This window comes from Schistocerca nitens, chromosome 7 (genome assembly GCF_023898315.1).
Source record: "Schistocerca nitens isolate TAMUIC-IGC-003100 chromosome 7, iqSchNite1.1, whole genome shotgun sequence".
Taxonomy (NCBI): domain Eukaryota; kingdom Metazoa; phylum Arthropoda; class Insecta; order Orthoptera; family Acrididae; genus Schistocerca; species Schistocerca nitens.
Genome location: NC_064620.1, coordinates 320,629,916 through 320,642,673, shown reverse-complemented (window position 1 = coordinate 320,642,673; position 12,758 = coordinate 320,629,916). Strand labels below are relative to the sequence as shown.

The window sequence follows — 12,758 nt, the reverse complement described above, 5'->3', positions numbered from 1 at the left end:
GTCAAACTGGACCGATCATTGACTGGAAATGGTTATGTTCGGCTGCTTGTAGACCGGTTGCAGCCGTTCATGGACGTCATGTTCACAAACAACGATGAAATTTTTATGGATGACAGTGCCTCATATCAACATGACACAATTGTTCGTAATTGGTTTGAAGAACGTTCTGGACAATTCGAGCGAATGGCTTGGCCACCCAGATCGCCCGACATGAATTCCATCCAGCATTTATGGGTCATACTCGAGAGATAAGCTCGTGCACAAAATCCTGCACTGGAAACACTTTCGCAATTATGGCTGGCTATAGGGCCAGCATGGCTCAATATTCCTACAGCGGACTTCCAACGACTTGTTCAGATCATGGTACGTCGACTTACTCCACTACACCAGGTAAAATGAGGTCGACACGATATTAGGTGGTATCCCACGACTTTTGTCATCGCAGTGTAATGATGGATTTTGTAAAGGGGCGCACATTTGGAATGTGCTTAACGTTGGGGTTATATTTACTGATTATAAATTGTTGTACATTAGTGCAACATTTGCAATTAATGATCAATAAAGCGATAACATGTGAACCCTATTATTTTCACACAAGTGCGTCCACCATCGTACCACCCATCCAGTTTTCCTCCTCAATCCAGTATCCCATTCCACAGCTAGCCTTTACAGCTCCCACGATCCGTTAGTTACACTACTGGCCATTAAAATTGCTACACCACGAAGATGACGTGCTACAGATGAGAAATTTAACCGACAGGAAGAAGATGCTGTGATATGCAAATGATTAGCTTTTCAGAGCATTCACACAAGGTTGGCGCCGCTGGCGACGCCTACAAAGTGCTGACATGAGGAAAGTTTCCAACCGATTTCTCATACAGCAGTTGACCGGCGTTGCCTGATGAAATGTTGTTGTGATGCCTCGAGTAAGGAGGAGAAATGCGACTTTGATAAAGGTCGGATTGTAGCCTATCGCGATTGCGGTTTATCGTATCGCGACATTGCTGCTCGCGTTAGTCGAGATCCAATGACTGTTAGCAGAATATGGAATCGGTGGGTTCAGGAGGGTAATACGGAACGCCGTGCTGGATCCCAACGGCCTCGTATCACTAGCAGTCGAGATGACAGGCATCTTATCCGCATGGCTGTAACGGATCGTGCAGTCACGTCTCGATCCCTGAGTCAACAGATGGGGACGTTTGCAAGACAGCAACCATCTACACGAACAGTTCGGCGACGTTTGCAGCAGCATGGACTATCAGCTCGGAGACCATGGCTGCGGTTACCCTTGACGCTGCAGCACAGAGAGGAGCGCCTACTATGGTGTACTCAACGACGAACCTGGGTGCACGAATGGCAAAACGTCATTTTTTTGGATGAATTCAGGTTCTGTTTACAGCATCATCATGGTCGCACCCGTGTTTGGCGACGTCGCGGTGAACGCACATTGGAAGCGTGTATTCATCGCCATACTGGCGTATCACCCGGCGCGATGGTATGGGGTGCCATTGGTTACACATTTCGGTCACCTTTTGTTCGCATTGACGGCAATTTGAACAGTGGACGTTACATTTCAGATGTGTTACGACCCTTGGCTCTACCCTTCATTCGATCCCTGCGAAACCCTGCATTTCAGCAGGATAATGCAAGACCGCATGTTGCAGGTCCTGTACGGGCCTTTCTGGATACAGAAAACGTTCGACTGCTGCCCCGGCCAGCACATTCTCCAGATCTCTCACCAATTGAAAACGTCTGGCTCGTCACAATACGCCAGTCACTACTCTTGATGAACTGTGGTATCGTGTTGAAGCTGCATGGGCACCTGTACCTGTACACGCCATCCAAGCTCTGTTTGACTCAATGCCCAGGCGTATCAAGGTCGTTATTAGGGCCAGAGGTGGTTGTTCTGGGTACTGATTTCTCGGGATCTATGGTCCCAAATTGCGTGAAAATGTAATCACATTTCAGTTCTAGTATAATATATTTGTCCAATGAATACCCGTTTATCATTTGCATTTCTTCTTGGTGTGGCAATTTTGATGGCCAGTAGTGTAAGTCTGCATTAAGGTCAGGTGTAATGCGTATCAGCAAAGTTACGTCCAGTGAAATGCCTTATTTAGAAGTATGGTTGACTGGAAGCTTATATTTTGTTCATCTTGTACATAAACAAAAGCCAATGCGGATACGAAAAGAATACAAAACATTAAAGTGAGGGATAAATCAGTAATCTAAATGGCCTGCCAGTGAACGCTGCATGTATTGTAACAAAATAGGTAGGGTGAAACAATTATCTTTTATTTTATAGACCACTGATAATATCTAGTACCCAATGGGCGAAACATGTTTGGTTTAAAGCAAAATAAATAGTATGTTGCAAAACACTGGTAATATTTATTCTGATCTTCGTAATAAAAATAACTGAAGCAGGAAGTATGGAAGAATGGCTGCAAATATTAAATTCTGAGAATACACGAGTGGTGACAAGGTGTTGGTCGTCCACGCCGTACACAGAACGTGGAGGTTGAAAAGTTACCCGCTCTGTAAAGCAGAATAGGCGGCGATATGTGGCAGATCTGATGACAGAGTATAACACCGCAGTAAACAAAAGGGTTTCGAAGCACACCGATCGGCGCCTATTATTCAACATGTGCTTCCACAGCAGATGACCCATACGTGTTCCCATGTTGGCTCTACGAAATCGTCAATGCAATGGGCATCGAGATTGAACAGTGAATCAGTAGAAATACATCGCCTGGTAGGATCAGTTACTTTTATCCTTACACCAGGTAGACGGTCGTATTCTGATAATTCATCATCCAGGCGAACGGCACTATGCCACGGACGCAGGTCAGTGGAGGCAGTATTTTGCTAAGGGGAACAGTCATTTGGGCTTCCTTGGGAGCTGTAGTAATAATCGAAGGTACCACGACAGTTGATGTTCATGTGAACATTAATGCCGAGCACATGCATCCCTTCATGCTTGAGATCTTCCATACGTAGACTGTGTAAGGTAGCAGTATTTTGCACCTTACTGTAATATAATAATTGTTGCTAAGACGAGTTAGATATCGGTTATTATGTTATTTATCAGGCAATCAGCCTATTGAAATTAATATAGGGAGTATCAGACGGCATGAGACGCGTATTAACTTTAAGAAATTCGCATGTTGCATGAAGTCGGGGTTCAGGTGATATTTTCACGGAGTTTGGCTGGCGCGGACGAGCGGCACTGCTCAAAGGCAGGGCAGAGGAGTGCGGAAGTTTACAACCGACCATTACGAGTCGGCATGCGAAAGAGTGCCACTCGGGGAGACGCGCTGCCAGTGCAGGGGCCTCGTTGGCGCTGGGCGTTACGCCGACGCCACTATGTCGAGATGAGCTGGCGGCTAAGGGAGCCTTCCCACGAGTCTTAACGTTTTCTGGGGCTTTCTAAGAAACGCGGTTAAGCTAGTGCAATGACCTTTTCCCGCGCGAGGGCGAACAGAGAGAGATGATTGGTGGGTTCAATTTTGAACGGAGTTTCAGTTTGTTCCAGAACGTTCTAGGCGCAGTAAGGTGCGGAATGTTTTGATTGGATGGAAGAAGCCAGGAAATAATAGTGGGAGCGAACTGTGCTGGTCTAGAGCCAGGGATTGGCCAGCTCGGAAAATAGCGCGGGGGTGCTGATTTTGCAGAGGGAAGCTTTTGGAGCTGTTATCAGGGAAGAAGCGTCTTAGCTCCTGAAGCGAGCGGACGTCGTGCTTTCGGCTCTGCTGTAGGAGAGTAAATTCTTTTCAGTGTGCTGTGCAGGACTTTGAATAAGTCTGCCAGCTGCAACTGAAACTAGTATTCAGTTAGGGGAACTGTCACGTTTTACCCTTAGAGACAGGCTGATTCTGCTAATTACGGTTTGGAATACTGTCTCACAGGAAGCAGACAGGAGCAGAGCAATTTCCTTGAGCCACACTTTATCAAAGACGTTACTGGATTCCGCCTTTGGGCTGGTGAGTCCCGTCTTAACGAGTGCGAGACGATTGGAAAGAAAGCAGAATTAGCTTTTGAATAGGAGTTTACGAACAGGAAGCCTGTTTGCGGAAATAAATTCATTTTTGCTACAATTGAGGCTCCTCGACGACGCAGACACCATTGGCAGCTTGCTGACCTGTCCACAACGCTGCATTTGGAAACGTGATGCTCAGCTTCGGCATTTAATCCGATATTACGCACGCCTGTGATTACCAGTGCTCAGTTTTCCAGCCACGCTCTTATTGAGAATTTGGTAATTGAAGTAGGTTTGTCTGACGTATTTTATGCCGTCTGACAAGCGGAGAGAGTATAAAATAACAAGTACAGATGCGTTATCCGAACTTAAGAGTTAGTTTTGGAATTTAAGGGCCATTGCCATTACTAGCTTGATTTTATGACTTATAAATGTATGTCATTGTTCAGTTTGATGTTAGGAAGATTATTGTTCAATAAATGTGTTCAGTGCTATCCTTGTTTGTTTAGTAGTGATCAGTTCCCTGAACACTATTTAGTTATTAAATATTAATCAAAATTAGAAAAGGGGCAGTTTTAATTAACAGGTTGGGTCTCTTAACAGGCCTTCAGCCAGAGCCAACGACCCGATCCAGCAGGGAAAGTAAACAGGTAAAAGCATTCTTGTTAAAACCCCCCGACATTAGGCGGACCCGTCTAGGATCCCTCATCATCATTTATTGAAATAAACCCCTTTCAACTGCATATTCCAGCAGGATTCTGTCCATGTCACAAGGCCAGAATCCTGTTAACAGTGGTTTGAGGAGCATGGCAGTGAACTCCAGTTGATTCCTTGGCCACCAAATTCGCCTCATTTTAGTCCGATGAATTACATTTGGGACGCTATCAGGTGGCAGCTCCACGTCAACAAACCACCAGCTGCTTAATTTACTGGAACTGAGTAATCGCTACGAATGACTTGTCGAATCTATGCCACACAGAATCGCTGCTGTATGGTATTCCAAAGATGGACCAACACGCTATTAAGCAGGTGATCATAATATTTTGGCTCATTAACATCTATATCACTCCTTCAAATAATCTTAAGATAACAGTAATTTGTAATTTGTAGTCACTCTGTAGTGGAGTATTGTACGTCAAGGCAGTTCCTCCATACTCTGCTGCATTCTGTTGTAATTGATTCTGACGGAATGAAAGAGACAAGTAAGCTTACCAGTAAGCCCTGCTTGATGGAAGATTCGGTGCCACAACACTCGATGGTAACATGGGCGGGTCCCCCTAGCTGACACTGCACCTCGGCCGCTATTTGTGTCTCTTCCATGCCTTCACAGACTCTGACAGTTGCATCCACCCCCAGTTTCTTGGCAATCTCTAGCCGATGTGTATTCAGATCTGCAAAATAATTTCAAAAGAAAACCCATAATTATAAATTATTGATACTTCTACATTAATTCACAGACAGAATAATAATCTGAAAACACCACAAGCAATCAAGTATACTGTGTCTTTAATTACACTGTGCAACAATGAAAATGTATATCGAATGAAAATAGCCAATTCCTATCAGTTCTAATGTGTTGATCGCGAACAGCACAAAGACAATTCAAAATTAGCTCTAGTTTTCATTTTTCACCGTTTTATTATGGTGAAATAGTTATGTACGGATTTTTATGTTAAGATTAAAATAAAAAATTATAATGGTTTGTCAAATTCGTAATAACTAGTAACAATGGATTATATTACTGTCCCTGGTCTTAGCTGTGCGCAATATTTTGGATATAAACATTTTTATATCACCAGAATGAGATTTTCACTCTCCAGCGGAGTGTGCGCTGGTATGAAACTTCATGGCAGATTAAAACTGTGTGCCGGACCGAGACTCGAACTCGGGAGTTCGCGTCTCGGTCCGGCACACATTTTTAATCTGCCAGGAAGTTTCATTTTTATATCAATTTTAGTGATTTTATTTTGTTTCCCTCCTCTTCAACTTCAGTGACTTTATTAATGCATGTAATAATTTTTGCACATTTGTTTCCAGATTAACTACCAGTTATTAAAGCTGACTGCTATTGAAGTGAACAAAAATGCCACGAGTTTGTGTTAACAGTGCTGACACGTTTTGCTATGTGTGTGGAGAAGTGACATTTGCTTCACAAAAACAGCAAATAACTCCATTGATTAAAAAAGCTTACTGTTGTTATTTTGGGTGCAAAATAGGTGATCAGGATAAACCCTGGGCTCCACATGTGATCTGCAACACTTGTGCCAGCAACCTTAGGAACTGGATGCGTGGCAAAGGACGTTCAATGCCCTTTGCAGTGCCCATGATCTGGCGTGAGCCAACTAACCATATCAGTGACTGCTGCTTTTGTATGGTTCCTCCTATCAGGAATGGAATATCTAAGACGAAGAAGCGGACAGTGAACTATTCTAACATTCAATCTGCCATACGTCCAGTTCTACATGGGGTAGGATTGCCAATACCTGAGCCACCGACAGAATACGAGATTACTTCTGATGGAGATTCTGAATGTCCTGAACCATGTACGTCACAAGATCCAGAGTTTCTTCCAAATATATCATCACCTGACGATCCACAAACATTGTATCAAAATGAGTTAAAGTAATCTCATTAGAGATTTGGAGCTCTCTAAAGCTAAGGCTGAGATTTTAGCATTAAGACTGCAGCAGCGCATTTTTATGGAAAGCAAAGTAAATGTTTCATTCTACCGCAGAAGAGAGCAACAGTCCACTCCTTTTTTTAACATGCAAGATTGTCTTGTGGCATGAGTTGACAAAAATGGTCTAATGAAGGCTCTCAGAATTAATTACAACCCTGATGAGTGGAGACTCGAAGTTGAGCTTAAAAGCAGTGCTTTTACATATTGGTAATGATCTTCCTTCTATTCCAGTTGGGCATAGTGTGCATATGAAAGAGTCAGACCATATCATGAAAGTTTTACCAGAATCCATCAAGTATAATGACTCTCAATGGCAGATTTGTGGTTACTTGAAAGTGCTTGCACTGCTATGAGGTATGCAGTTAGCGAGCTCGTGCATCTCCTTACAGTAAACATGAATGTCCCACCACAAAATCTCTTCTACCAGGTATAAAGAACATTAAGAGTGAACCTCTAGTAGACCCTAAAAAGATTCTGCTCTGGCCCTTGCACATCAAGTTGGGCCTCATGAAAAACTTTGAGGGAATGAACAAAGATGGTGGCGCGGTTAAGTACTTAAGGCAAAAATTCCCTTACTTAATTGATACCAAAGTAAACGAGGGCATCTTTTTAAATTCAAGAGCTTTTTGGAGACCATACTTTTGATGGAATCATACAAGGTGATGAGAAGCATGCATGGAAATATTTTAAGACAGTCTGTTTTCAGTTCTTAAGGAACAAACGAGCAATAAATTACAAGGAGATTGTAGATAACATGTTGTCTCTTATGAACAACTTTGTTGCAACATGCCACTGAAGTTGCATTTCTTACATAATCATCTTGACTTCTTCCCCAAAGATTGTTGTGCAGTAAGTGATGAACATGGAGAGCGATTTCATCAAGATATTGTTACATTTCAGAAGAGGTATGCCGGAAAGAGGAGTCCTACTATGTTAGCAGATTACTGCTGGACTGTGATAAGGAATGTTCCCGAGTTTGTGTATAAACGTCAAGCTAAGCGAAAATGGTCGTCTTCTGAATTTATCTCTGAACAAAATATGTAATTGTATATGGACATTTAATATTTGTAATCCTTTGTATACATTTGCGACCAATTAATTTATATATTTTCTTTTGTGCTTTACATAGTGCTGGCACAAAGTAGACTTACGAAGTATTTTCATTCACGTAATATTATCATCTTCGTTTTTTCTTAATTTTTTACTTTTGGACTTCCAGAGTGGCACCGAAATTTATCAATGCATAACACATAATATAATTCAAGAAAGTTTGTTATGCTGGATCTTGGAACATGAATGCATATTTAGTTAGTGAGTTATTTATACAAAAACGTAGATTACTTAAAAAAAACTAGAGCTAAATATTCACGAAGATGATGATTATGTATCATTTTATACTGAAATAAATATAGCTAACTCAAAATCATGCAATTTACACAATTTCACTTCAAATTTGTTGTCCAGTGTCACAATAGTTTCTACATCAGTCCTTGTAGAGCTACGAATGTTTTTATTTCTCACCATATAAGCGTACGTATGATAAAGAGGCAATGATTATATAGCTGTTACCTGTGGCTGCGCTCGCATATCAATAATTCTGTTATGATAAGTGATGGTGAGGCAGTATGTTAGTAATTTAAAAATATCTGTGTATGTAGTGGTATAGATATGTACATGTGTGTGTATGAATAAATGTGCATAGGCACATAATGAAAGCCTTTTTATTTTTTGTCATATATCGAATCATAGTTAAAAATATTAAAAACTACGAAAAATTTTCTTTGTTATCAATTATTTATTGCAAGATCTTAACAGAGTTGTATAAACAATGTTTTTCGTCTTGCCATCTCTTTCAAGGACATAGATATTTTGTGAGTTTGGTACAAGTCAGCATGCCACATACAGTTGTCCATGAGAGAAAAACAATTTTTACCGGCAACTTTGAGTGTGTGCCCTTCGGCTTTATTTATGGCCATTACATAAACAATGTTCAGCGACATTTGCAATCTTTTAAATTCAAAAGACAGATCCGTCGGAATAATTGAGATTTGTTGAATCGAAACACTTTTTCCTTTAGCTGAGCTAATTGTAGTAGCCCTAAAATATTTGGCCCCAGATGTGTAATTTGGAAGCGGTTACCATTACACACACTGTCTTTTATTCTTTTGTTTACTGTTTACAACAAGCTCCATTGCAGTATTTGTAAGACTGCATATACGTATTGCGTGTGTATGCGAGTGTGTGTGTGTGTGTGTGTGTGTGTGTGTGTGTGTTTTTTTTGCGTGGACTGTAATGTGAAGTTTGTGTTGTATGATGATGATTATGATGAAAATGAGAGAAGGGAGACGGTGAAATCCGGGGCCAGCACGTAACTTAGTCCTCGCAAATAGCATCATGAATGCCGCCAAGCTAAACGTCCTCATCCGACGGACAGATAACTAATAATGTCATATGCCCTCACTTCATGAGACACTGCGGAGAGTTTTCGTATTTAAACCAGGACGTTGACGCAAAGTCCGTTTCTTTTTTTTCACCACCAGGATTCGAACCGGCTTACCCCCGGGTCGAATACATTACGGTCGCACCGAGATTTATCACTAAGGAGACTGGAACACTAAACTTTAAACTCAGTTTATAAGAAGACACTGTTGACAATTTCAAAAAGTTAAGAAACTTCATAGAGTAAGGTACGACTTGTTCAGTGTCTATGATATTATCAACAGAGAGGTACTCTACAATATCTCCTCCTACTTGCGACCTAATTGTTTGAGTTATCTGTCTCACAAATTCATTAGTCGGCTCCATAATTGCCCTCCCACTCAACCATCCGTTATTTCTCATATCTTCTTGGAGTTCACGATAAACTTTGCTCACTAAGTCTTATGTACTGTGTACAATACTACAGAATTCACGACGTAATGTAATCATGCCTTGACATCTGTATCAATACGATCTTCGCCGATTTTGAGGAGGACATCCCGCGTATTGTGTAGCTTCTGCGTCACTGAACAGTTGCATGAACAGATTTGTTTTTACATTAAATTTTTTAAAATGTTGCCATAAGGCTGACTTCTTTGAACACGCATTTACCTCATCCGCCGGTGTGCCTTTAGTTATAACGGGCAGAATCTGTCAAGACATTGTACATTAAGGACGAACACGATACGAGAACTTATCTGTGTCTCAAAAACTATTCGCCTAAATATTGTGATATACACATATTTGAAACCGTCTTTTTAAGCCAATTATATTACGCTAAAATTTAACATAGGGTTCCATTGAAAAAAGCAAAGATGACCTCATATCTCTGTAATAAAAAAATAGCACAAACATGAAATGAGATCTATTCAAGTAGCCCCTGTCCCTGCAATTCACTGTCCAAAAGGCATCTTTGTGTCTATTACTGTTGGGGAGATACAAGGGGTATTATGACTTAGCTGCCTCACCCTGTATAGTAACAACAACGGTTCTAACATGACAGAACAGTGAGCTGGGAGAAAGATGCGGGTACGACATTCCATGCTGCTTCAACTCTTTACAAAAAGTTAATCATGCGTAGTGGCTGGGGAGGGGGGGGGGCGACAACATGCGGCCTTGCATCATCTTGTTGAAAGATTAAGTCCCAGAGACCACGAAAACTGATACAAACACAGGCCTCAACACGCCAGAAAAGCACTGTTCAGTCACATTAATGTCACCACCGTTCAAAATCCTGAATAAGATCGCTACGAGACGTGCAGGAAGAGAGTCAGTGAAGTTGTGGAAGGTACTGAGAGGTATGTGGAGCCATCCTGACTCCAGAGCAGCGGCCAGCTGTGCTAGGTTTCTGGCTAGGTTCTGTGGCGTGTACAGCCCGATCGAGGTGGTCCCAAGGATTTGCGACTGGATTTAAATCCGGGGAGTTCAGTGGCCGGAGGAGTACGGTAAACTCGTACTGATGCTCTTCGAACTACGCAATTACGTCGTGAGGTATGTGACACGTTCCATCCTGCACGTAGGTGCCATCGTGTGGAAGAACAAACTACGGATAGAGGTGAACGTGGTGCCCGAGAACAGATGCATTCTTGTATTGACCCATTGTGCCTTCCAGAGTGACAAGATAACCCACGGAATGTCACAAAACGTTCCCAAGACCATAATGCTCCCCCCTCCGGCTTGGACACTTCCAATGATTGTTGCAGGGTCATATAAGCCAACGGCCATTTGTATGATGGAGCATAGAACTTGATCCATCTAAAGAAGCCAGCTGTCGTCACTCAGTGGACGTCCAACTGCGGTACTGGCGTGTAAAACTCTGCCTTCGTCGACGATGAATTGCAGTCAGCATTGACGTGCTAACCAGGTGCCTGCTGCGGAGGTCTACACGCAGCAACGTTCGCTGACCGGTCATTGATGAGACGCTGTTGGTAGCCCTTTGGTTCATCTTGCCGGTCAATTGCTCAACATTTGCACGTCTATTCGCCCGCACACCTCTCCGCAGCCGTCGTTCACCCTATCATTTATGGCTCATGATGCAACACAGTTGTCTCGATGCCAGTTTGGATAGTGCCGCTTTATCAGGTGCGGTATACTCTAACGAGGGCAGCACGCGAAATTTTTACAAACTTAGCCGTTTCGGAAATGCTTCGACTCTTGTCTGAAAAGCGAATAATCATGCCCCTTTGTACGCCAGCTAAATCGCTCTGTTTCAACATTACAACGACTTCAGTGTTTTCCATGTCCCTCCGACATGTCTAATATATCCTTCTCCGCTAGTGCTGTCACCTGCCGACTGTGCGTGGTTGTTGCACGTTGACGACTGGTGCGGGTTGCACTTGGCCTAGCCTCATGATGTCAACTGAGGATCTTCCAGATTGCAAGCATGACAACAGCTGGGAGACTGGTGTGCTGACCACATGCCACTGCATGCTGCATTCGCATGACGCCATATAACAGAGGATGACACAGAGGCCGGTTGACATACCTTGGGCCTTCGTCTGTTAGAGGAGCTAGTTAATTTTATATCTACCGTACTTTCTACTGACTGACATAGTGTCTGACGCTGTACTTTTGTTTCCTTTTGTTTTACAAGCAAAACTTACATTCTTGAGAATGCACATAAGTTTTGAATTGTGAAAAGAACATCTTGTTGTTAATTATGCTGATTTTCATCTGTATACGGTAACAGCATGTTCCAAAGACACAGTTATACAATATTGCATTTTTAGATGTCTGAATTTCCCCAGTTGTTGGATAATTTACGTCCTCCATCGTAATTTGTCTAACAAAATATACATCATCCGTTTTTACCAATGAAAGGCTTCCGTAAGATGATTGATAGTATTCATGTGAAATCCTGCAGTTATAAAAGTCTTTTACTGATCTGATAATCCAGTTTTCTTGTTATATATGGTATGAGTATGCATACAATACCACGGTTACTTAGTATGTTCCAGAATTCTGGGCATAAAACGGGATTTGCTGGTGCTCATACCTCGGGTTGTGCTGCCGAGAAAAAGGTAGGGTCAAGTGTTTTAGATATCCGTTCGAGTATGGACCATTTATATATCCAACAGAAAAATCGTTTTAGTGTCACTATCTTTGAATATTACACACTTCCTCCTGCTTAGGCAAATGGAGAAAATCGGTTAGTCCTTTATGCATTTGACGTGGTCTCCGGTGGTCTTGATGGGACTTGAGGAGGCACCATTAGTTCTTGGGCGGTTCCTCGGAAAACTTCAAAACAGGGTCTTCTTACTGTATTTTCGCCGTCACCAGCAGACCAAAACCCAGCTGAGTATTCTAAGACGGCTATGCACAGCAAATGGCTGAAATTTTTACAATATATTCAGTATTCCTAAGATCCCGAACTCGAACAACCTTGAGAATTTTCTCCATGTCTTTATCCTTTTCCGAGATTCAGAGGTTCAAACTTACCCTACGTGTACATGTAAAACCCGCACATAAAATCAGGTGTGAGGCGAAAAAATGATCTCAGCACGGAGAAATATGCTGTGAACTGTCTCCGTTATCATCTGGGAATCCATGCGGTAGTCGTAAATCACATGCAAAACTTTTTTGCGTGTAAAATCTGGTCTGAGGTGTAAAATTTGTTTTTTG

The 12,758-nt window shown here is 42.2% G+C and overlaps 1 protein-coding gene across 1 annotated transcript in view; it reads right to left on the bottom strand.

Moving 5' to 3' along the window:
* The window catches only part of LOC126195599 (sorbitol dehydrogenase-like), a 64,935-nt gene that overhangs the window by 2,293 nt on the left and 49,884 nt on the right, over positions 1-12,758 (bottom strand). Inside the window, exon 6 of the mRNA XM_049934225.1 lies at positions 5,192-5,370. Coding sequence (XP_049790182.1) covers positions 5,192-5,370 — 179 coding nt within the window. The remainder of the gene's footprint in view (positions 1-5,191; positions 5,371-12,758) is intronic.